Source organism: Falco cherrug, chromosome 3, assembly GCF_023634085.1.
Source record: "Falco cherrug isolate bFalChe1 chromosome 3, bFalChe1.pri, whole genome shotgun sequence".
Classification (NCBI taxonomy): domain Eukaryota; kingdom Metazoa; phylum Chordata; class Aves; order Falconiformes; family Falconidae; genus Falco; species Falco cherrug.
This window is the reverse complement of record NC_073699.1, coordinates 61,047,057-61,073,160: the sequence shown is the minus strand read 5'-3', so window position 1 is coordinate 61,073,160 and position 26,104 is coordinate 61,047,057. Positions and strand designations below refer to the sequence as shown.

The following is a 26,104-nucleotide window of genomic DNA, read 5'->3' as shown; positions in this document are numbered from 1 at the left end:
TAACTCTCCTCCTACTGAGCAAGAGTCTATATATTTATTACAGGTGGCATTGAACAATTCCCTATTTATCTGGTGTCTCACCATCATAGCTACACAGGCTCTGCCAATGGGTCAGGAGTTCCAGCAACACATAGTATATAATGAATGAAATATACTCCATGTGCAGTCACTTTCAGTACAGATGTGAAGCCACAGACCCAGCTGAAGAGTTAGTCCTGTCCCACTGACCGCTGTAGAATTTTGCACATTTTGTCAAAGAGGGAAGCACACACTGTTCAGTTGTGTTTTCTCTGCTTATGGTCTCTTAAAGAAAGACCATTGCTACATTCAAGATCAGCTTTTCTAGGCTGAAAGAAATAGATGCAGTAAGAATTTTTCCTGGGGAGGGTATGGTCACAGAACAAGGGCAGCTTGAAACAACATAAAATGGGTAGTTTATTTGGGAGGGGTCACTTTTCTTGTCCAAGAATTAGAAATAATGCAATCTGTATGAGTTTGGAATTATTCTATTTTTTTTCTGAGTGAATTGGCTTTGTTACAGGTGAGATAGGGATTGATGACTACATAAACTTGGGAGTTCATGGCTTAGTAGAAAAAACAGGGTGTTTTTGATTAGCAAAAGGACAAATGAGTATGCCTACTAATGATGGAGAAGCCTCTTCAAGCTAGTCCCCTCTATTTCATGAACTATTTCTATTTTATTTGAGAGATTAGAGATTTTCTGGGCTTTAAGCAAAATACAGCCTTGCCTTTTATAGCTTCTAAAATGAGAAAAAAAAATGAAGACGCTTAAAAAACCAAATACTTGCATGAACATAAGGTTCAGATATGAAAAGACTTACAGTAAAGAAAAACAAACAGACCAAACAAAACCTCCAAATTAAGGCTCCTGTACCAGTGCCAACAATGATGCAAGTATCGTTAAATAATATACTAGGATCTAATTATAAAGGGAAAAAAGGTGAACTAGGCAATATTTCAAATAATATTGGCAACAGAGAAGCAATCAAAATTCTTGCAACTGTTAACATTTAAGCACTTGATGTAATTGTCTTTTCTTTTTGCGAGTGAAGGGAGTCTTAAATCCCTGTAACTTTTTGTTTACATCTTTACTTGAAGTCTGGAGGTTTTATGCAAAGAAAAGTTCATCGATCTTTGGCAGGTGTCTAAGTCTGAGGGACAGCTGGTACTTCCAAAATGTAGGAAAGGGACTAAAGAAAGAAAACACTTTGTGGTAGTAGCTTGTTGAAACTTGAATGGAAAGATTCTACTTCCACACCTGGCTTTATTTACTGGCTTTGCAAGTGAAGTGATAAGCCTGGTTACATTCTCCAAGGCAGGATCTCTCTTAGTTCTCAGGAAGCACAGTTACTGGCACCTGAAATTCCCAGCCCATGGGTAAAGTAAAATCGGAGAAAGCCACAAATCTTTCAGAATCAGACCTGGAGTGAACACAAGAGGGACTAATACACAGTGTCTCCATTGTCATGCAAGGAGCCCTATTTCTCAGATCAATCAAAGCAGAAATACCTAAACAGCTGTAAAGGAGGAGATAAGACAGCCCAGATTCAGCCCCTAGAGACAGTCCCAAATGTAAACTCTGAGGTGTTGTAATAAGCTTTATCTTCACAGACCCAGTCCATCGGGGAATGGTATCTGGTTTTTAATGTAAAACTCCTAAGCTGCTTTGTGACTGCCCAAGTCTTTCGTATGGACAGGCTCAAAGACTTAAAAGTCAGTATGTACAAAGGGGATTTTCTGGGAAAAAATACATCCAAGAAAACCTCTCCTTAGAGTTCCTACGGATTTATACAGAAAATCCCAACCGTTCTTATATGGGGAGCATTATGTCACTGGAAGTTAAAGATATTTTGCTTGTTCTTTCCTCCAGCCACAGTCATCAGGGAAGGATATGACAACACATGATTCCTTTGAGAAGGAAAACACTTGCTATATAGTATCTTAACAGCAGAAGAGTCAAATGGGCTGTGACAGTAGTAAAGTAATGGCACCATAAGTTTGTCATGGATTTAATTTTTTTTTTTTTTCCAAACACAGAAGAACTGATAAATTTCTCTTTTGCATGTCTGGACTTTCTAGGATGTTTAGGAGACATCAGAGCCTGGGCTCCAAAAATTCAAACAAGAAAATCTGAAAGAAAGGAAAAGGAGACAATGACGCACATTCCTTCCACCTCACTGTGGTGAGATGGGTGCCACCTAGTCCTGATGATACAGTGTATTTAATTTTTTGCCTTACTTCCTATTATACAGATTCACTGTTTTACAGAATCTAAGCACGCTACATCATGGGCAGAGAATGTTCAGCTGATCTTCAACCTTATAACGGCATATATATAATGGCAGGCAATCATGTACCATTCACAAAATGCTTGTGAAACTTTTCTGCTTTTAGATTCAGTTATCATAAATGATGACTCAAAACATAACAGTTTTGTTGGTAAATAAATCAGAGCACATATGTCCCTTTGTCATTTTGAAGGTAAATTTTTTCAATATTATTTCTTCTGCTGAAAAAAAAGTTCTATAATATTGCAGGTCACAAAAACCTTATGATCAGAAACATACTTTTTCTGAACCACTTACAACCTCTCTGTAACTTGTGCTCTCCGTACTTAATATGGATTTATGTATTTAGTTGCTTTTTCTTCACTCATTAATGTCAAGAAAGTATGCAGACTTTGTACATATTCTGTAGTCCTGCACAGAATAAAGTGAATGCAAAATGAAAACAAAATTAAACATGCTTACAATGGTACTGTTTCACACTGACTTCAAAGTTATTTTCTACAGGTGTAAGTAATACAAGGCAAGAGAGATCTGGCCCCATATTTTTAAATTCTCTCAGCTGTTAACTGTGCATTTACTGTACAGGCTAAAGACATATTTGATTATAGATCTGCCCTAATGTGCTCCATACTATATGAACAAGATCTAGCTACTAATTACAGACTGCAAGTGACAAGATAAGAAGGGCACCACATTTTTTTTTTTTGTAGGAAAGAAATGTTTAGAATGAAGAGACTGTAAGGACACATTTAAATAGTTTTAGTTCACAGGTAATTAACTGTGCATGTGAAAAAATAAAGAAAAACTGAGCAAACCAAACCAAAAAAAAGATTGAAATATTTAATAACACAGAAAGCTACACAGGGTAGGAATGTAGAGAAGGAAAGAAAAAAATAGAACAAAAAATGTACTAAAAACAGGTTGAGATGTACCATCACCTTTGATAAACAAGAAGCAAAAGAAAAAGTAGTAGTAAAAATATAAAAGAAAAATTATGTCTATCTAATATGGATGTACTTTAAACAAAGCATTTTTAACAACTTGGGTACTTTTCATGGTTCATGGTTTACATGCAATATGTTTGCAAAAAAATTTTGATTTCATAACTATTTTATGAAACCAAACACCTTTTACAAACATATTTCATGTAATTTATAAAGTTACTGTATTTCATAATATAGTTATGAAATCGCGGGGCGGGGCGGGGGGGTGGGGGGTGGGAGGGGCAATTGTTTATCCAAAAATGACTGCTGCAAGATGCTTCTCTGCTAATATCTCTTTCATATATATGGGACAACATTCAATTTACATTGATGTGGTACTGGGTTCTTTACATGTCATTTGAAACAGAAGATGCTTCAAAGCCTTATAAATAGACTAAGACGCTATGAGTTTTACAGCAAGAAGTTCAGAATATGTACCCAAGAACATGCCGTAATCCCATCATATTCCACATGTCATCTGCGATACCCAGCTCCCACCCTCAATATGCTCAGCTCCTTTTAGTATCTCCCAAATATTGGCTGGAAAAGAGGCAACACATGCTGTGTGGATGCTTCTGGGCTACACGTGGGCTTGCTGGTATGTGAATTGTAGCTGTCTACTGATGGACCAAATGAAATGAACCAATTAGTTCATGCCGTAACACAGCCTATCCATCATAGATGCTAATCTGGGTCTTTCCACTGTACCCAGAGACTCCAAAATGTGGGAGAAACTTACAATTTATGCAATATTTAAACTATTTCATATGCACTTGAAAATTTCCAATATTAATTAGGGAAGGAACACATAGACATAAGCTTTGTTTTCTTAGGAAAACATCATAAAATCAGGTGTAAACCTTAACTTAATTATGTTCCAGAAAGTTTAATTATTATCTTGGATATATTACATAGCGCACACAAGCCAAGGAGTATTTCCTTTCTTCATTTTGCAAGTGAACAAGTTTTATTCCTACTGAGTGTAGGGGCTCAGTCCCCGTAGACACCAGATACTATTGATCTCTCTCCACAAGGCTTTATGCTCTTAATTTAAAGCCCAAGCAGCAGTATCACTAACTTAAATGATGCTGGTCTAAACTGAACTAACCTAAGGCTTCAGATTCTCCAGGGCTTTGAGGCTGACTTGACTACAGAGCAGAATAAAATAGGGATGCCTCCTATCTCCTTTGTGGTTTGCTCACAATATGGCTTTAAAACGAATGAAAACCAGGGATGGATTATAAGGATAATAATTCCACAAAATATTCCACAAAGCCATTATTCTGAGATCTTCTGGTGAGCAACATGGAAGAGGTGAATAAAAAAACCCCAAACCAACCTCTTCATACGGTTAGCTATACATACATCTGCTTATTACAACACTACCCACCATTGCCAAGTTGTTCACAACCATACGTAAATGACTTTTCCTCTTTTTCTTTAGAAAGTAAATATGCTGTATGCATTTATTTTATTTTTAGACAAAGGAGTGGAGAAAGCATGATTTGCAGAAAGCTACAGAAGTTGTCCCTACCCACACCAGAAATAAAACTGTTTTCTCTTCTGCATTAAGCCCCAGTGCTCTATCTTCTAGCCATCCTTCCTACCACAGTAAGACTACAGTTTTCAGTAACCAGAAACACACTGTAATTCCCCCCCTGGCCATGTGAAGAGGCTTAGCTCCTCTTCATCTCTACAACAGAGCTCTCCCTTGGGGAAGGCAGGCCTACTCATTATCTGGGCAACTTTGTTATGTACAAACAAATAAAAATAATAATCATAAAAATGTTGCAGAGAGATGTTTCAAGAGGCTGTTTCTGTTGTTACCAAAGAATTAACAGACCATTTCAACTACAGGGCTGCCTCTACGCTATCCTGCTGGTGAACTCTGTCTTGAGTATTCATTTCCAGCAATCATCTATTCAAAGCAGGGAGGGAAGGAGGGAAAGGGGGAAGGAGGAGGAGCATGAGAGGGGGCTGAGGAGAGAGAGTGGCACAGAGGAAAAGAGGACAAACAGACAGGGAGAGGCAAAATGGGAGGGGGATTTCTGTAAAATCCTGCCTGGAGCAGGAATGTCAGTCCCAAATTATGTGGGAGGCTTTTATAAGGAAAACCACTGATCATCAAAGTTATCTAGGTTTAGGAAACATTGCTGTCCAATCTTGTTTACTGTTATTTATATGATAAGACTGCCTCCATCTTCAAAATTTCCACTAAAACACCTTATTTCAGCCAAAATAGTTTAGAGTATCAAAAACCCCTCATGCTGCAGTGCGGTGAAAAGAAGGCATTTTGGTTTATTCCATTTTAAAGAAAAAATAGCATTATCAATTTAAATGCTCAGATTTTTACATCTGTCATGCTGTGGAGGTGCTCATGCTTAGCAAGGCTCAGACAACAGTGACTAACTGTGTAACAGAGTGTGTAACTCCTAGTAAAAAAAGCATATGACCTAAACTGTTGTTGCTCATAAAATATAATAATGAAAACAGATAATAGCTGGTCTTGCACAGACAATTTTTCTTAGATGCCACGTTTGATATAATAACAGTGTTGAATATTTCATTCTTGTAACTTTAATTTCTCTTTGTCCTGGTTTGATCAAGATAAGATCAGTCCTAAATTACTTTGGAATATTAGCTGGGTACCATGAATGTATTTTGTATTCTCTCAACCATAACTCATTACATGAAACTTGCTTGGCATCAGTAAGTCACAATTGCTTGTGTGTGTACATGTATGTGGGAGTGTGTGTGTGGCTCAATACCCTGCTGCTAGGCTATTTAGTGATAAAATCTGATATAATAAAATATTAATTACAGCTGAAATGTTGGGTGAGAAATATGAACTCAATTACAGTCCCATATTGTGAACAAAGGGCAGGGTGAAAAAATCCTTTAGTTATAGAGGTTTGGGATAATAAAAGAACAACTAGAACATTAGATTCAAGCTGTGCGCTCCCTAAAAGGCCACCTGTTATTAGTCTTCACATCAGGCATAGAATTTCAAGTAAATTAGGTCAAGATGAAAGATTTTTGCTGCTGATTTTTTTGACTTAACTAATTTAAAGATTTTTTATCTGAGCATATTTTTCTTTGATGTCATTGCAATTTAGTAATTAGAAATTTGTAACAAGCACAATGTCACAGCAATTATAATTAAAGGTTAGATATCATACACAGTATGCAAAATGATCACCTTATATGGTATAAAAGTCGATAAGAATTAGCAGTTGATTCTAAGAGTCTTTGTTTCAGTCAGATTGGCAGTTTCTCGGCACCAGACTGTAGCAGATGTGGTCCTACTATCTTAGAAAGCCTTTTTTTTTTCCCCAAAAAAATACCAGCAGTAAAATATAAATTATTTCAAGCCTTCTTAATAAATAATTTTCTGTTCATCTGTTTGATTTACCTGAGTGTGGAGTCAGATGAATTACCAAAGACTTAAAATGTTACCAGACTGTAAACAAGCACAACAGGTTAGTTGTTTGTGTAGACAAACAAAACAAGTTAGTCCAAATCAAATAATATGACCTTGAAATCCTATGCATAGTTGTTAATCATAAGAACCAAGCGATCTTATGTATTGTTGCAGGCTAAAATGTGCCATTATATCATAAAATAAGATTTTAATTGTCTGAAGAACTATGCAACAGTGATTTCTATTTCTACGAATTTTGCTGAAGCTATGGCAATATATTTTGGTACCAAGCCAGAAAACATACTTTCAATGAATTTACATTTAGGATACTTGGAATGATCCAAAGACCATTTCAAAGCTTCTTAATAAGCTTTATGTTCTTTGCTTAATTTCTTTCTAAAAAGAACACAGAAAAATGATAAGTTCATAAATATGAGATAAAAATATCTTGGTACAGCGACTGAGGTGCTTTTATAAGCCATTATTACACCATTTAACGCAGCAGTTTTCAGGTTGCCAAGGCCAATTCATAAAACAACCGGAAAGCATGGAAAAAGGAGTAAAGTCTTGTCAGAGACTGAAAACAATTAAAGAAAGCAAAACTGTCTAAAATAATTTAGTTTGAAAAAGAACGAAGTTAGAGGGGATCTGAAGGAAATATTCAAAACTGAAAGCCATGGCAGAGCTGACTGAACCTTTCTTTTCAATCTGTCAGAGAGAAAGAAAATATCAATGCACAATGGTACTGAAGTACAGATCAGTGAGGAAGAAACAAAAGGAAATTCCAGGAGTCTGAACACATGCAAACAAATATGCAACAACCTGTGAGATCACACAGCCCATCTTATCAGAGTCACTGGTAGCATTTCTGAGAGTGTAATCTGACTCTCTGATAGTCAATGAAAGCACAGTACTGCTTGCAAATTGTATGTCTGCTTCTGACTAGAATGGAAAGGTTCATTACAACACGCAGCTCCAGCAAAGTCCTTGATGGCACCTGAACCATCAGATTCCACCTGGTGCCTTCCTGCTACGTTAAGCCAGGGTGCAAAGAAAAAACAAATTAGTTATTTTTTCTATTAAAGAACGTAACACAGTGCTATTACCCTGTCTTTACAAATTAGGTAGAGAATAGATCTAGCAAGGTCTAAATGACCAGTTCACTTGGGATTCCCAAGAAAACAGGAAGACAGACTCCCACCTAACAGGGACACTCCTAGTTCTTTACATCTACATAGGATTAATGTGTTATTTCCACTAAATAATTTTGAGATTCAAATATTTTTTTTTAAGAAATACCATACTACGTTGTTGTTATTCTGCAAAATTCAGAGTTGCTGGATATAATGTGATAAAATACTGTACTGCAATTACAAGGAATGGAGTAACAGAAAAAGAGGCAGTCTTCATGTGAGAGCCTGCCTGAGTAATTTCTACTTTCAGTAGAAAAGTACAGGACCACTTGCAAACCACAGGTTTCTTCCTCAATAGCCCTGAAGAAGACCAGTAGCTACACAAAGATAAAGTATAAGGATAATAAAAAAAATACTTCAAGAAATAATGTGATGTTCTTAAAGAATAGGAAGATTTCTTCAGGTCTAAATCCATACATAAACAATAAGATACACTATTGCTCATTCTCCTGTATTCAACTCACAATTTATATTTATTATGTAAGAGCTGCACCCTAAAGCAGTGGGTTTTATTCTGTTCCCTGCAAATTCCTAGGGACACAGTTCGCAAAAAGGAGGAAAAAGAAATATACAGCTTATAGGTTTAAAATTGCAACATAAAGATCTGCACATACACTGCAGCATCTTCAGGGGTTAAAAAATTAAAACAAAATCACTTCTACTAAGAAAAACCAATTACAAGTAAGCAATATTCTTCTTCAATATTTTTTAGTAAACCACAAACTCCGGCAGTGCTGTGACTATACGCTAGAAAGTGTCCATGAGGTGTGGATACTTTGGAAATGTAACAATGGCAAGTTGCACAGCTCTTATTTATGAATGCAAAATAATACGCATATGCAAATAGGTCAAGGAGCCTGGATACTACATAGATATGAAGAAGTAGTATTTGGAGCAGGAGATCAGCTAATGGATTAATGACACAATACTAACACTAAAAGAATGAGATCTTTCTATATCCTACAAAGCTGTGTACTGGAAACTCACTACTGAATTGGGTTGCGGATTTAAGCAAATAGGTGTGTTAAAATGAGTGGTTTAAGTAGAGGGAGAATGCTTATTTTCTCCCTTTTTCAAGGGTGCTCTGCAACCTGCTGGTTTGTGTGCAGCACACAAAGAAAAATATTTGCTGAGGTAGCTGAACAAATACACAAGCCAATTTCAACAGGTTTTTTGATTCAAAGCTTGACAACTGTTTACTGCTCATTAAAGCACTCACAGAGGATATGAAGTTTTTAATCTATTCAACCAGGGGATGCAACATGGAGCATGGATAGACTAGCTCAAACAGATCTCTTGCGGTGGTTTAAGATGTTCCACTTGTCCATTTTCTCCTTCTGCCAGATGCTATGCTTTCGTGAGAGACTTGGTGGAAAGCAGCACATGCCTGTGTTTCAGTTGCAACTGAAAAGCCTAGGGTTACCCCTTAAGCATTCCAAGGCAGAGGATGCATTTTCTCCTGCTGACTTTGCTGTGGGAGAGCAGGACCACAGCAAAATAACCACAACAAAATTCTCGTATCAGTGCTATTGCCTCTTTCCACAACTTAAATGCAGTGGGTTCTGGTCCAGCAATTTGGAAATGGAGATTACTCTCTGTGTTCGCTTTCATCGTTTCTTCTCTGCAAAAAGGCTCTGCAGGGCACTCTAATCAGCAGTGCAGAATGATGCAGGCAGACACAGAAAAACAGTCAGGGTTTGTAGCATCATCTCCAGTTTCTCAGGACTTCTGTGGATAAATACAAGGCTGACCTTCTATTCTGCCAGTGAAAGTATAACTCGTCCTCTTCCCTGCACTGGGAATGACTCTAGTAGGATTAGGTGGCATAGAAACCTTGGCAGCATGACATCGTACAGCTCTTCCCACAGGAAATCTGGCCATAGATAAAAGATTCTGCACAGTTCAGGATTAGCACAACTGTTAAATACAGATGAGATTTTGCCCTTGTGCTTCTGCTGCCCTATGAGGCTAATCTTGAAAACAGCTTCAACTCTAGATGTGAGAACACAGTTAATTCATTTGCCCTCCTCTGATTTCCCCATGGTAATTTCTCCCTAAATTCAGCATTTTTATACATCTATAGACTTCTGTCCTATAGCTCTCTGAGACTGCTTTAGGCTGAGGCATTTATAGTGCTCCTGACTAAAGAGTTGCTGATTTCAGTTGTAGAGCCCAGTAAGTGACTCTAATGTTTTTTTATGTCATTTAATGTAATCCAGTTGAGCAGATTAGCTTTTACTTAGCAGTGCTTTAGAGTCGTGATGCTCATTGTAAATGCCAGTGATTTCCTTTCCTACTTAGATGAACAGTGTAACAGAAGGAAAGTTTTCATGTTAATGTTCAGTAAAATGAATACTCTTTCAGCAACCAGTATGGGAAATGACAGTGTTGCACTTGGAGCACATCTATAGCTTTTCTTCCTCTTTCCATGTAGCACTCCTTTTTATTCTTTCATCTCCTTTAATACCACTTAATATCAAATAAAAACATTCATTGATTGCTTGCAATGCATGATCAAAATCCTTTAGTAGACACAGATTGGGTCAATCAAAATTATTTATACTGGGAGTCAGAAATTCCCCCAAATTACTTGGTCCTGGAAATCACAGTCCTCCTGCTATACATATACGCATTAGTAACAGAATCTTTTTTTAATGCAACCATTTAATGTTTCCTAGTGAACAAAGGGCTTGTACAAACTTGCTCAAAAATCACAACAGTGGAAGAAAAAATCCTGAGGTCAACATCAGTATGAACATGCATCATTGTCAAAGAGTCTATGGAAAAGGCAAAGAAAATGGTACAGGTAACTTCTGTTTTGTGACCTAAATTGTGAGAAAAACCCCACTGACTTTTGGCTCCTTGGTGAAGACAACCCTAGTCTGTGTGAGCACCTTGACAAAAGCTTGTGCTTTTCTGTGTGCTGCCATGTGTAGAAAACTGGAAAAAGAATTCTGGCACCACCGTGACTAATTCTCACAAAATACTGCATCTCATAATTTTAATAAATTTACCTAGTATCACCTTCCTGATACTTTTATCTGTACCTGTTTCAGAACTTCAGTTCACCACTGGGTAGGGACTTTATATCTGAGCTCTTCGTTTACATGCTCTCTGAACTGAAATTCTTCTTTTTCCTCTCTGAAGTTTATTCCTCTGATGTATTTTTAGAGAACAACGATGTCTTCTCTTGGCCTTAATTGGCTAGCTGAAACAAGTCTAGTTCTCTTGGTCCCTCCACATGTAACACAGGTTTGCCAGTTCCCTGATCATTTATGCTGTAACGCTTTGCTGCTGTGGTGCTAGTAAAATTATTATTTCTTAGCAGATCAGAACTAGGCACAGGAGTTCACATGAGGTCTTGCCAATGTCTTGTACACTGGCATTTACAGCTTGTCACCTTTGCTGGAAACCCCACCTGCTGTGTATGGTCTCTTTGTCTATTTCACAGACATACCATGTTTTGATGATTCACATACCACAAGCCACCAATACACACTTTATTCTCTGCTATTTCCAAAAATGAGCCTCTACGTTACTACATGCATCCTAGTTATTAGCTCATAAAATGCAAACTTTGTATCTCATCCTACTTGTAGGAGATTAATCCTGAAGGCTGTTCAGTATTTTCTGTGCAGCATTCCAATCCAGTGCTGCAGGCAGGATCTACTTCTATTGCCAAATGGATTATAATGTATTATATTTAGACATCTATAAACAAAACATGCAGAATGTTATTGGGTCACCTCTCAGTTGATAATTCAGTACTTCACAATACAGCACAATGAACATGTTCATGGCCACTGGTTTAAAGCTCTTGTGAACCACTTAAAAATACATAGTCAATTTAAATACTTATGAATTAAAAGCAATGGAACCACAAAAACTATAAAATCTATGATATGGTTAAAGCAGATTGATGTGCAACATTGCCAAGGCTTCAGTACAAACGGCCCAAGCAGCTATGGCTTCCAATATGACCTGCAAGACTGACTTGAGTGCTTATTAAGTCAAATGGGTGAACAACCACTGAAAACAACTCCATACTTTTCATTTGGGACATCTCACTTTGGCATCCAGCACTTGAGAGTAAAAGTACTGATGAGATCCAAACCCCCATGTAAACGAAAGAACTGTAGTGAGATGATAAGCCATAGTGGAAAATCTAATTTCACATTGATGTCAAGGACATGGAAAACACACATGCATAATACACAGTAAGATCAGCAGTGAAAGCTCCGAGAGACAGCAGTGGGTTGTATGTGCCTGACAACTCCTAACCACAATTTTACAGGAATTCAGAATGGGTCATTCAGCACTGTGGCCACAAACTAACATATGGCTATTGTGATACATGTTGTCAGAAAATGACTTTAAAATGTCTCCAGAAAGTACATGCTCACTTAATCCCATTCAACAACCATTTGGGGAAATGTAGCTGACTTGCGTACTCCCCCTCCAATCCTTCCACAGCACACAGTAAAACAAAAATAAATCCCTGTCGTACTTCAGTAAACAAAGGGCAACAGCATCCCTTTGTTACATTTCCAAGGAGTGCTCTAGTTGTTCCGTGTTTGAACTCAGCTATATATAAACTCAGTACACCTTTAAAAAAATCATGCAATGCAGTAATTTCCAGCGATGCTCATAACTCTTTTATTATGGTTCCTAAACACCTCTCCCTCTCAAGGCAAGTGCCCAGAAATACCCTACACACAGTGGAAAAGATAAACACGTCTCTTTACAACTCCAGAGGGCTACTCTGAGATGAAGGTGGAATTGTACCTCTCATACTGTCGCTACAGAGTGATCAATGTGCCCATCGCTGAGGACCTACATAAACTCAGCCAGAAGTCGATGTTTACATTAAAGACCGGAAAGGCAATTTATTTGAGGCTTTACTGTATATAGGTCTACATCTGCTTAGGATACAAATGTCTGAGCTGTCTCGAGACGTTAGCAGTCATGCCAGCTTTTTCCACAAACCTAAGAACTTGAGTGTGTTCTCAGAAACTGGACACCAGGGTTCAATACTGTTTTCAACCTGAGAGGCTTTTACCATACCACTCCCACCCTCTAGCCATCTGAACAGCATTACTGTGGTCTCCTGCTGAGGTTGGACTAGTATGCTGACAGAGAAACACAAGAGATCCAAGAGACCATTCATGAAGGAACCTAATTGAACAGACTCTCCTATTCTATTCTGTCCATTATTTCTGTTTGTATTCAATGACCATCTAAAATATAACACATTAAAAGTCTCATGAGAAATGAACAAAGACTTCAGGTCTCTTGCTTGCCTAGGAGGAGCTGTAAGAACTTTGTGCTCCTAGTTAGAGGTTTCTACTGGTTTACTGAGAACATAGCAGTACTTGACAACAGGCTGCTGGCTCAGACTTGCTAACACTGAGCTGCCTAAAATCCATCTAAGCTATATGGATAAAAGGAGACTGAATAGAGAAATGCAACATCGCCCTTCCTGTTAAATGGTTTGAAAGGTCCCCAGCAAGGGCTTTGGCACCAGCCAGCTACCAGTGTCCCCAGAATTTCTAGATGTGAAGCAGGGCCCATTTCCAGCTGGCAGTCTGTAGGTGGTCGTTGTGCCTGGGAGCTCTGCAGTATGAACATGATTTAGTTTTAGCCAGTTGGCCTCAGTATCAGAGAATGGTACAGGGCATACAGAATTCATGAGTAAATATGCATGCCTAAAGTCTGAGCTCAGGTAGGCTAAGCTGAGCACTGAGTAGCCAGTCCTTGCAAAGGGATCATGGAAAAATGACACTGTGTTCTGTGTCTTGCATACTCAGAGATTGAGCTGTTCATTTTAGTAAGCAGGTTTAACAAAAACATGTTTTATCAATTCTAACTGAAGTTGACAGTCCGAAGCCAGCAAAATAGGGTATGAGTTCCAAGAGTTTATGATTCACCAGCTGAATTGCTGCTGGACTTCAGCCTTCACCAGGGAGACTGGAAAAACCCAGTGGTCCAAACGATGTTAGCAGAGAACTAGCCTAGCTGAACTGGACTATCGCACTGTCAGAATGAGAGGTAAGCAATACAGCGACAACTATCATTAGTAATTATGGAAAGATACAGTCTCTATTGCATCCTACGTTAGGTCCACATGTGGAGGGAAGGTAAAAAAACCCCAACACCAAAGGCAGAGCCTCGTAACAGTGCAGCAAATTTTTCAGTTGCTAATTATAACCATAGCCCATGAGAATGTATTGGTGAGTTATGAAACTGAAAAGTAATCTCTTCAGAGATATGGAATAATCTATTCTTTCTTTTATTCTGGAATTTCTCTAGCTTGCCTTATTTATCATAGATTAATTTTTATTAATCGCATTGCTAAATGACAGATAGCATTACATGCTGGGTTCTCAGTGACACAAATTGCTACTTAAATCAAGAATCAATGCTCCTTTTACCCAGGGACTATGTTTGAATTCACAGTAAAATACCATGGAAATTTCTGAACAAGCCAGCAGGACATGTGAAACTGCACCACGCGTGCCCACGCAACGCGTACCATAAATTCTAACTCAAGTCACAGTAAAAGTCCAAGGACAAGTTCTACTATATAACAAAAAAGAATTACAGCATTTTTACAGCATAAGCAATTATTGTACTGTTCCCTCAATGAAACTGAAATTGACCCTTCTGCTGTAAATAATTATACTTGTTGCTATAAAGAAGTGACAATTATGGGCATTAATAAAACCCTTCTGTACCACAGACATCCTCAGACAAGTTTACTGGATTCTTTACAGGTTGTAAACCTATGATTTAGAAATAGAGTTTGCAGGCAAGAGCTAACTGTACAGCATAAAATTCAAGCCTTTATGTTTACAGACCCTTAAACAATAGAAAGGATGTTTGTGGCAAGCAAATTAAAGAATGGACAGTAAGTTCCTTTCATGCTCTTTAGATCTTGTGGTCTCACAGTATTTCAAAGGCTATATTTTGAACATGACATTTCAGAATACTAGTGAGTTAGTAACGGTACTTGAAAACATAGTAGCATTATCTCTGCATAACCATTTCTTTATCATAAGCCCACCAAATATCCTGACTGTTTTATCAGTGAGCTCTTGAAAGGCCAAAGTTCATTTTTAATTTTATTTGGAATCTTTCCAAACGTCTCCTGATTAATGTATAATTTTGATATTTCTCTCCTTAATGTGTCTACATGAGATTTTTTTTCTTATTACTGCATTACCATGTCACGTCACTGCGACTAAAAGGAAATTACGATAACATGCTAGATTACATAACGTGCTAGGTAGGAATTGTGAAAGGACAGAGCTAAAACAGATATTGCAATGCTTTTATTCGCATGTGCTGTTGCCATGTTTTTGCCCACACAGAATGCTAACACGTGTCTTATTGTGCAAATCAGCATCTTCCCTTTTCAAAACTAATTTGTTCACTTATTCTGAATTTATAATCATACTCATGATGTCTGCTTCCATAATTCATGCATGGGAGTTAATGCTGCACTCCTATCATGCAATACAGAAAACAGACTGAGATACCAGTACCTCTTCTCTGAGAAGTGGATCGCAACCTTGAGGCCCAGCCCTGTAGCTGCCATGTACTCACAACAGCAATGGAAGTGCCCCACTTCTCTTCACGGTTGCGGAAAATAGACTGAAGCTTTTGTATTCAGAGTGCTTGAAGCCTGGCTGCTTTTCGGGTTCCAGCGATATCTGCCATGGGTTTCCAAACAGCCTGGATAGCTTGCTAGCTTTTACTTGGATTTCTTACTTGCCAGTGAAAAAATTTAATCTTCTGATCCGTCGACCAGATGAGTGTTTATGTGAAGTGGTGAGTTTCAAGAATAAAGGTAGGTAATGGCTCCTCCAGAAGGCTGTCTGTCAGATTGGAGGGTCCTGCAAAAGCTCTCAGGCTTCAGATGATTCATTTCTTTGTATGGAAGTGTCTGAACTGACATGGCACAAGGAGTGTAAACTCCTGCTGCCAGCCTATGTAAAAGTGAGTAGACACAGTGACAAAGCAGAGGGGATGGCCAGACATGTAAAAGGCTGATCCCCATGGCCCTAGTCACATTGAAGGAAAGAGATGAGGCCCTAAGCCAACGTCCTCCTACTTTGCAACGTGTGTGAGAGGCATGGGAAGGCAATTGCAACCTTTGCTTCATGTGCAGTGCACAGTGGTTCCAGTGGGGAACTGTTGCATTACATATAAGAATTTGTGTTTTAAAGGTGACCAGCTCAGTTTAATTTACTCCTTCATACCACTACTCAGTGGGCAGAAGTTAGGTGTCTTCTATCATTTGTTTAAGAATCATTATACTATGATAGTTATTGAAATGACTAAGCCACATAAAGAATGAAATACTCCTTGGACTTGGGCCAACAAAGGTTTCTTTACACCATTGTCCTGGTTTCAGCTGGATAGTGTTAATTTTCTTCTTAGTAGCTGGTACAGTGCTGTGTTTGGGATTTAGTGTGAGAATAATGTTGATAAGACACTGATGTTTTAGTTGTTGCCAAGTAGTGCTTAGCTTAACTCAAGGACTTCTCAGTTTCCCGTGCTCTGCCAGTGAGCAGGTGCACAAGAAGCCGGGAGGGAGCAGAGCCAGGACAGCTGATCCAAACTCACCCAAGGGATATCCCATACCATGGAACATCATGCTCAGTATATAAACTGGGGGGAGTTGGCTGGAAGGGGCTGATTGCTGCGTGGGGGCTGGATGGGCATCAGCCAGTGGGTGCTGAGCAACTGTATTGTGCACCACTTGTCCTTCTTGAGTTTTATTCCTCTCTCTCTTTCTTACCTCCATTATTATCACTATTATTATTATTAGTAGTAGTAGTAGTGCCATTATTATTTACTTTATTTCAATTATTAAACTATTCTTACCTCAACCCACAGGTTTTACCTTCCCCACCCCACCCCCACCCGCAAATTCTTCCCCATGTCTCACCAGGGAAGGGAAGTGACAGAGTGGCTATGGGGTACTTAGCTGGTGGCTGGGGTTGAATCACAACAACCATGCATCTTCCTTTGAAACATGCAGTTCCTATCCCAGGGACCATGCGCAGATGGCCTTAAACCCACCTGTGACGGTGAACGCAGTATTTATAGGGTGCCTTTTAGGGTCTGGATTAGGCCAAGAAGAAATATAAATCTCTGGAATTTAGACAATCTGAACACATCATGAAGTGTTTATCTCATGAAGTAGTAGAAAGGAGTGCTTATCACTTTAGATAGCACGTATTCTGAAATTTCAATGGTAGTTTTCAGCTGCACTTCAAAATACTTAATAACTCAATACAGTCTTTTGGGCTGAAATGTATACATTACTTCTTCAGGGAGGAAAGATTAGAAGTACATTTCAAAATTAAGCACTTCAAGCAAAGAGATGTTTGCCTTATTTTCCCAGCAGAGTTGTTCTTATTCATGCATGTTAAAGAAGCTGGGCACAATGATGATAAGGGGCATGCGTTGAGAGTACAAAAACTGCCTTCGCTCTAGCATACTCTCAGCTTTCAACTCATATAATTCAAAGTTTATTTGCTTCCTTCTGCGTGTTTTCTATAAGGTATTTTTAAATTATATTATTTTCAATTGCTGCAGTTCTCTCCCTCTCATCCTGTCTGGGCTTTGCAGCTCCAGGTGGTGTGGGACTGATCCCTCAGCCCAGGAAGTAATCTGGCATCCTAAATGCCAACCATGCATTGCATCCACAGGGCATTGCTAGCTGACAGGCTTGGCCCTCCTGTTCCCTCACTTCAAGCTGGAAGAGGAAAGTACCAACTGCCCGTGATGTCTGTAAGACCCAAGGGGGTGGCTGAATGGGCCATTAACTGATTAGAAGGGTTTAATGGGGCAAATGCAGCTGAGCCAAACTCTGTAACAGTAATATGAGAAAGAGACTAGAAGGCAGAGCAGACCCTGGATGATCTTGCCTTCTTTCTTATCCTTCTTGCTCCCCAGTCTGCTGCTCTCAGAGTGCTTGCTGTCGCTAGGTGGTTCTGGTCTTATCTGGGCCAAAACCTTTGGGATGTTTACTGTTAAGGCTTTTTGAAGATGTGGCACACAATAGCAGGAGGAAGGTGGTATGGTGACAGCATTTTGCTGATTATGTAAGCGAGATAAAAGAAGTGGAAACACTCAACCTTTACCATAGCAAGACTGAATGGAAATCTATGTGACAAAACTTGCTTCTCTCTGCTGAAGCTAAAAGCTTGCAGGAAAACTTTCCCAGAGAAGGTCACAAGAACTGTTTATAACAGAATGTGGCAAACAATCTAAAGCTCTTTCTAACATAGATGAATATAAATAATACTAAATACATGCAGTTACCAAGCATTAAATTTTTCATTTCTGTGTATGAGCCAGATTTTTGTAATAAATCAGCATTCCTTAGTTTAAGTATATGGAATTGACCAAGCTATGTACCTGCAGACAATGTGGCCCCAGAGTCTTTTAAACTTTCGGCTAACTTGCCCTGAAGAAGTAAAAGTTACAAAAGATAGTGCCTTGGAAGAGAGAGTCCCTCAATAGATGTTGAAATGCACTCATACAAAAAATATTTACATTTATATGCTTTTTATGCAAACTCTTTAAAACTTCACTGACTCTTACATACACATACATCACGAGATGTATATTACACAATTTCCAAAGAGCCATCTTCTTAAATGAAAAAACCCACCACCCTTGCAAATTACAATCATTCCAAAAATCAAAATAGCTTAGCCAGCTGTTAAAGAAGTGCACCCATGCATCATTACTGAATGCATTACTGCTTTAAACATATATAATTCCAAAATAATCTCCTTGACATAAACACGGCAACAGCTATAAAACATGCTGGACCTGAAATTGAAGACAAAGCAAGCAGTATTTGTTGTATTAAAACTCTGACAAAATACATTTTAATCATGTCCAGTCTTACGAATTCTAAAACAACCTGGAATGCCATTTGGCCTTCGTGATTAATGTGTACTTTATCATTGTAAACAGAGCTTCCTGAAGGCCTTTATAAAGTCTGGTTTTTGAATCAACATTTAAACAATCAGCACTGCCCCTTCTCTCCTTTTAGGTTGTGGTGGTTGTGTGCAGAGTCTAAATAAGGTAGAATGTATCAGGATTTTTCACATTTAAGCAGAGAAAAAGAATTTAATCACAGAAAATTTGGGAATTCTGGATGACCCCAGGTATTAGCTTTGTTAACTTGAATGGTAGAATTTGTGATCTCCTTACCCATCTCAGGAATTAAAGAATTTTATGTGACATGGCTGATGTGTTGATCAATAAAACAACAACAATCATTTACACTGCAAGTTTAGTGCAGTTTCAAAAATCTGCATTAACCAAGCTGGTAGTAGTAGTAGCAGAATCAAGAGACAAGGCATTTTGCTTAGTGGTGTGCATAAATGAAATATGACTAAACTTTTAACACCCGATGAATACAGATTAAGATGATAGAATCCGTATGCAGAATGTACTCTACAAGCTATGCAATGACAGTGTGCTTGAGAGTGTAGTGCACAATAAAATGTTTTAAGTATTAAGAAATTCTTACTTTAATTTTGACACTCTGTTTCACTCAGTATTTACATTGTCAGTTTGCAGACAGCATTCACTTATTTTAAGACCTGTTGCAAAGGACCTCGGTAAATTTGCTGCTGTGTCAGGTCTATAGCTTCATGTTACTTTAAATCTCTCCTCCTATTTACCTAACCATTCAAGATCTAATTTGGCACACTTTAATCTCTTAACTAGCTCCTTTCAGTCTCAGTGAAGCTTCTGATGTGTCACTACTGCTATAGGAGTCAATCATCTTTAGTTCATGATGCAGATGAAAGGAATGAATTTTTTTTTATTAATGGTCTAATATGTTTGTGTTTAAACAATGACTCCAAGTGGTATTATTTTAATCCAGATGCTTGAATTCAGAAGCATAGCTTTGTGAGATACAGTAAGACAAACATCAAATCATTCTGTTTCTAATCTGATCTGCTAAATCAAAAAGTTTCATTAAATCTGTTTTCTCAGCTGGTTCAGGCTTTCCTAAAATGTTACGTTTTCTTTTTAAAAAGGTGTCTGAATGACCAGCAGGATGGCATTTCCTAAATGCAGAGCTACCTACATATAATACATAATGCAACAATGAATATGTTGCATAGTAAAAACCCAAAATATATGAAACATTGAATACTCAGAAGAAACCCAAAGAACATTTATTTTCATTCATGTATGTATGAATATATAAGATCTGTATTTCCCAGACAAACAGAAATTACCAAAAACCTTAGCACCACAATGAAAACAATTGATAGTCATTCACTATAGATGGAAACTCTTCCTACAGTAACAAAAGAATAAACCTCTAAAAAATCTGTATTTCTCTAATCCATATTTTCATTGTACACATAAGTATTGAGCGTATTACTGGTCCTCATTCAAAACCTACTGTTTCTTATTCAAAATAATCTAACTATTCCTCTGTTTTCTTCACTGAAAAGCAGGCATCTTTTATTCTAATCATGAAGGACTTAGACAGTACTGTGTATCTAGCGGTTAAATAAACCTCTACAAATTGGAAATTTATTAACAGGTACTATATGACACTAAAGAATCCGAGCTACTGGTTTTCCAGGTTGATTTTTTTCCCCTATCGCTGCTATTATGGTCAATTAAATGTAAATACTTTACAAATGTTACAGTACATATTGTTTAAATTGGCTAGCTTACTAAGAGTTCATTATCTTAAATCTGTGAAGTAAACAAGAAGACAATATTAAAGACAGTAGCTCAGCATAAGAAATGTGATATGCCCTTGAACTTATAACACTGCAGTAAGCAATTACCTTGAAGAAGCCACCCACACAACAGAGCTATGGCTTTGTTCCTTATCTTCAAAGAACAAGCCACTTGCATCTGGATCAAATCCTTTAAACAATACACGAACACTCAACATCAAAGCATTCATTTTCTTCAGTTATTTAATTTAATTAGAGCTAATACAGACATGAATTTAGACACAGACTGTAGCGTAGAAAATCCCTAGAAAACATGTTCAAAAAATTAATCAGTTTGGTTTTAATTTTATAGAGATTTTCCTCCCAGTACCTGACAGGAGCGCCTCTGCTCTGTGCAGGTTTCAGCAAGACTGTCACAGTGCTGTCAGTTTGATTCAAAGGTGTTTCAAGTTCATACGGTGGCATAGAGGGTGCTAGAATAAGAAAAGAGGTAAAATTAATCATTATTTTTGTATTTCTTCTTTCAGGAGCTGTATCTTTATTTGAATAGTAAATTTTAAAGACTTCTTCAAATATAAAGACCATATTATAGGTCTAAAAGGCTTTCTGTTACAAGTGTAAGACAACTGTTAAATAACTTCATCCAAGAAAAAAAAAATCAACAAAAACAACTAATCAAAACCCCAAAGAAATCTCAGCTCACTACCAATGAGGACAGCAAACATATACTAGCAGGAGTAAGTTTGAAGAAAGTATTGAGAATCCATGACTTAAAAATTAAAAGTTATCTCAAGACAAGCATCTGCAAATGTGCATGCTAAGGAGACTATAGTTTTTGAAACCGAGCCCAGCTTTCTCAGTATGTCAGTTATATTAGGATGCTCTCAGACTTTGTCATTCCTGGAATTTCAGCTAGTGCTGTAACTGTCCTGGGTCTGATGTCCACCACAGACATAATTTACACGAAGCAGGATTATCACCACGAGAACTTATCTTGGTTTGAAGCTACACTCGATAGCACTTTTGCAAACTGTGTCTTCATTAAGGAATTACAGTCATGATTAAAACTAATGATGCCCCAGTTACTGTCTTTTACTATTGCTATTTTTTTCAGGGTTAACATCTAGTTGCATTTTTAAGTTTATATTGGATGGAAGGCTGCTCGATTAATTGGTTGTTTACCAGTCTGTTGTATCCTTATTGTCCAGTTGTTAATGAGGATACACAATTAACAGATTTAAAGGCTAAAGAAGCAAAAAGTGGTCATTGCAACGATCTTTTCTGACCACAGGAATAATGCAGGGCAGTGAATCTCCCTAAACTAATTTCTGCTTGAAAAATGAAAATACATTTGGTGAGGGAGAAGATCTTTTCTTTAGCAGGTTCTTCCAATGGCTAATCATACTTTATGTTGAACGTGGAGACATATTTGGCATCTCAATTTATTTAGCTTCATCTTCCAGCCACTGGATACTTTGTGTACCATACTGATGAAGTTACTCAGAGCATATTATGCTCCATATACAGATAATATCAAACTCTAGGTTCCTCTAGCAAATTAAATAGCTCCAACATTTCTTTCAAGTGTGTTTTCTAACCCTTTTCACCTTGCCAGTAGTACCTGCATCTACTTGAAAAGTATATGAACTTCTCTCTCCTTTATTCATATTACCCTACATATCCAAGTAAGGATTTCATTAACACTTTTGTCCACAACTTTTCAGTTTGCTGTGAAAACATTAACATCTTCATTGCTTTTCATTGATATTTACCAGTTTTGAAATGCTTCACATAGATTAAAAAAACAATTTCCAAGAACCTCCTTATAAGCTGAGAACGTTTTATTCTGTTTACAGTCATGGATATAAGGCACAAACATTTTCACTTATCATTTTAAGTAATTCAGGTATCCACTTTGAGAAGCCTAAAAGCATAATACTACACAGTACTTCAAAGATTCAGACACAATTTTCACATATTTCAGTTTAGTGGTTTTGAATATCCAGAATCTGTTCACATAATGTCCCATTCTCAAATTGACCATCCTGAATAGAACAGAAGCACAGAGTAACAGCATCTCCAGAAAGCTGTATCAACTCTGAACATTTTTGGAACATCCAGTGCCATTTCTTGCCCTTGGTCTCCTGCCCAAATCTTAACAAATCTTGTAATCTTCCTAACTTATGACACCTAGTTTCCTACTTGCACTCTTTACTAATCTTAATGTCCCTTCACCAAAATTGTCTCCTTGTCCAGGATATGAGTTATGGTTCTCCCAGTTCCACCTTTTAGTTCTAGCTACTTCTCCACAGGCACTTGGACATCATCTACTCATACTTCTCTCCTGTCTAGGTTAGGTCTCTTTCCCCTCCACCCTGCCCACATGTAAAGAAGGAGTTTATGAATAGAGAAAATAGGAGATATTCTTCTTGTTCACAGTTTTTGCAACTGGACACCCTGGTCTTTAGCAGCAGAAAGCTCAGATGCACTAAAAGATAAGGCCCTTAGAGGCTCCCTATCTGTGTTGGGCCACACGAAATTGATGAACACACAGCCAAGGCTCTAAAAGCTTGGAGAACTTAAATCTGTTTGGTAAGTTATGGCATCTATGGTGACATTCGCTGCTTAATTCTGTCAAGTTCCCACCATTTATGTGCAAACTGCAACATTTACAAATTGTCCAAAGCTGGACAGATTTTCAGAGTGATGTCTTAGAGTAATGTATCTCTTCTTGCTAAATATTTAAATCCCTGTTTGAAAGAACTTCAGAAATGTACCGGTCACCAGCTTTTTCATGATGCCAGCCATGTTCCTGAAATGGATGCAATTCTTCTTAGTATGAAAGGCAGCATACAAAATTTTAGCTTGCGCAGATGACTTTTCACAGTTATATGCAACAAAAAACAGTCTTATGATAGAGTACCCATCAATTTTGATAGCACGCACTGCTAAAAGCTCTGCTTTTGGTAATACGTATTTACATGCAGATCACTTCATCCATCAGTGCCAATCACACAACTGTAGAATGAAACATGGCAACTATTTACAATACAGAATAGTACTACTCAAACAGTTAAGGTTGGAAATTAAGAGTATTTTATTCAGGTGAAAATGTAGTCTAGAGTTAGACAAAATAAAGCTTTTAATCACTCAAATAAGGAATTGGTCAGGATGTACTGTTGCCACCTTATCTGTTTTAAAAAATAGTGAAATCTTTCATTCATAAATTTTCAGCAGTTTTGTTTCATATCTTTCCAAAATGGAGAGCACTGGCCACATCAAGAGCCTCAAAGCCTTACAGTGAGACAACGAGATCATAGGCCAATAGCACTGCAAAGAGGGTACCATATTCAAGAGCTAAAATTTCGACTGTGATTTTTCAATGATACAGAAATGTTCGCATTCTGTTTCTATTTTAAATTCATCAAGACACTGTGTTTAACTACCCATGGACAAGTCATGAACACCCCCTGTTAGCAAGTAACTAACAAGAAGTAATGAGAGAGCGGGGTGCAAAGCAGACAGCTTGCAGAACCTCGCCACATGGTAGCTTGGAGGTTAGCCTCATTCCCAAGCATGCCTGCAGTTCATGCTAATGAGTTTTAGTTGGTGACATGCCAAATTTAGAAAAGAACAATTTAAGATCCAGCACTATTCCCAAATGTCCAGATTCTCATTCACTCTCAGTAGTTTCCTTCCTTCCTTATTCTAATAAGGGCTGATTCTGCCATCCTAACTCTTATTAAGTCTTGTGTCAGAAACTGATTTCTGACAAAGTTTCTACTCAGTATAGGAAAGGGGATGTGAAGTTAATCCCATCTTTACTGATCAGAGTTAACTATATTAAAATTTTCTATAAAGAATAACTTTTAAACTTGAAAATTATCAACTATTTTTTTTTCTCTACAAACATCTATATCAGCAGTGTTTTCCACCTTGCATTAACCGACTTTTCCTATAATAAGAAAAGATAAATTGTTCTATTTTTGATTAATATTTGTTACTTTTCATTCCAATGATGACAGAAAATAAGTGAAGGGGAAATGCACAAAGAATGAAAGTAAAAGAGAAAGATTTTGTACCCAAATGCTTTCCTTTATCCCTTCTGAAATGCAGTTTTGTGCTTTATAGATAAGTCAATTTTCTATAAATACTATCAAGAGGCCATAGTTCAACTGTCACTTTAATTCCCAAGAAGACTGTAGAGAAGTGAAGAGTAAAGTGATTTCAAGTGTAACTTTGCAAAACATTTTGTCATCAATTACATAAGAATTTTAGAGGATGTAATAGTATTGCATCCCATCAGCCAGAGAAATGAAGTGTTCCTCTGCCTGTGGGAGGGCTTTAAAATATTGTTCATGGGTCTGCAGAAGTGATAGTCATGCTGCTGTTATTTGAAAACCACTAGTCCTGATGTTCTTGTCTAATAGAGTTTCATATCCACTTCAGTCCACACGCCTGCTAGGAACATACGCAGGCTGGCAGTTAGCTACACTTTCTAAGTGAGCGCTAGATATACAGTATTTCTGCTCTACTCTCAATTGTTCATGGCTCATTAAAGAGATTTTCCAGCACCGTTACTGTACTAATTTAGAATCATGTCAAGGCTGACTAAGCTCTGAATGAAACCCTCATTCTCATGTCCAAAAAACCCTATGCTGTGTTGCAACAGCAGCTGGCACTGACTGCAGGCACATAATTCATAGCTTCTTGGGTGATAAGCTACAGTTGTGAACAAGAATTTCAGAGTACTGGCTGATACTTAAGCACTTGGAAGTTTTTCAGATATGTTAATATATGTCACTTTGACATCAGGGATGAACACATATTTTATTTTTTCAATTTGCTGCTTGTTAAATCCTGAAGAAGAAGTAAACAACAAAAGAATTACCCACATCATTATTATAAGCAAACAATAATATTCTTTAATCAAGTACCTGATATTTTAGTGGTGAACTGATTTGTGATTGGAGGTCCAAAGCCTTTAGCTGTGCTGGCTCTGATGGTAAAAGAGTACGTAGTGCCAGGATACAGTCCAAAAAAGAGACAGTGCGTTTCATTTCCTAGCTTTGAGACTCGTCCACTTTGATTGGATAAATCTATTTCTGGGTCAAAGGAGCTGACTGCTTTGTAGGTGATCTGCAAAAGAGTAAGAAAGTTATAAACTGCCTTGAGCAGATGGACAGAGATTGCATCTTTATCCAGTAAACCCTTCTGATGTATGCGCTGTCAGACATTTTATGATAAGCTATCTTACTCTCTTATACTCTTCAAATCCTGAATCCCACAAAAGGACACAGAAACTCAGCCATAACTGGTATGAGTTATTACTTTTAGAGATACAGAGACTTAGAGGCAGCTAGATTACAACTCTAAAGGGTGGGTTCAGGCTTACATTAATTCCTTCAAGATGCTGGCTTTAGCAGTATCAGTTTTTGAATTCATCTTCCTGTTGGTT

At 37.7% G+C, this 26,104-nt stretch overlaps 1 protein-coding gene across 10 annotated transcripts in view; it reads right to left on the bottom strand.

The window, feature by feature from the left end:
- The window catches only part of PTPRM (protein tyrosine phosphatase receptor type M), a 481,575-nt gene that overhangs the window by 188,388 nt on the left and 267,083 nt on the right, over positions 1 to 26,104 (bottom strand). For all 10 annotated transcript variants that reach the window (XM_027802895.2, XM_027802897.2, XM_027802902.2 and 7 more), the window contains exons 10-11: positions 25,584 to 25,785; positions 21,017 to 21,119 (exon numbers count right to left, since the gene is read on the bottom strand). In XM_027802895.2, coding sequence (XP_027658696.1) covers positions 21,017 to 21,119; positions 25,584 to 25,785 — 305 coding nt within the window. The remainder of the gene's footprint in view (positions 1 to 21,016; positions 21,120 to 25,583; positions 25,786 to 26,104) is intronic.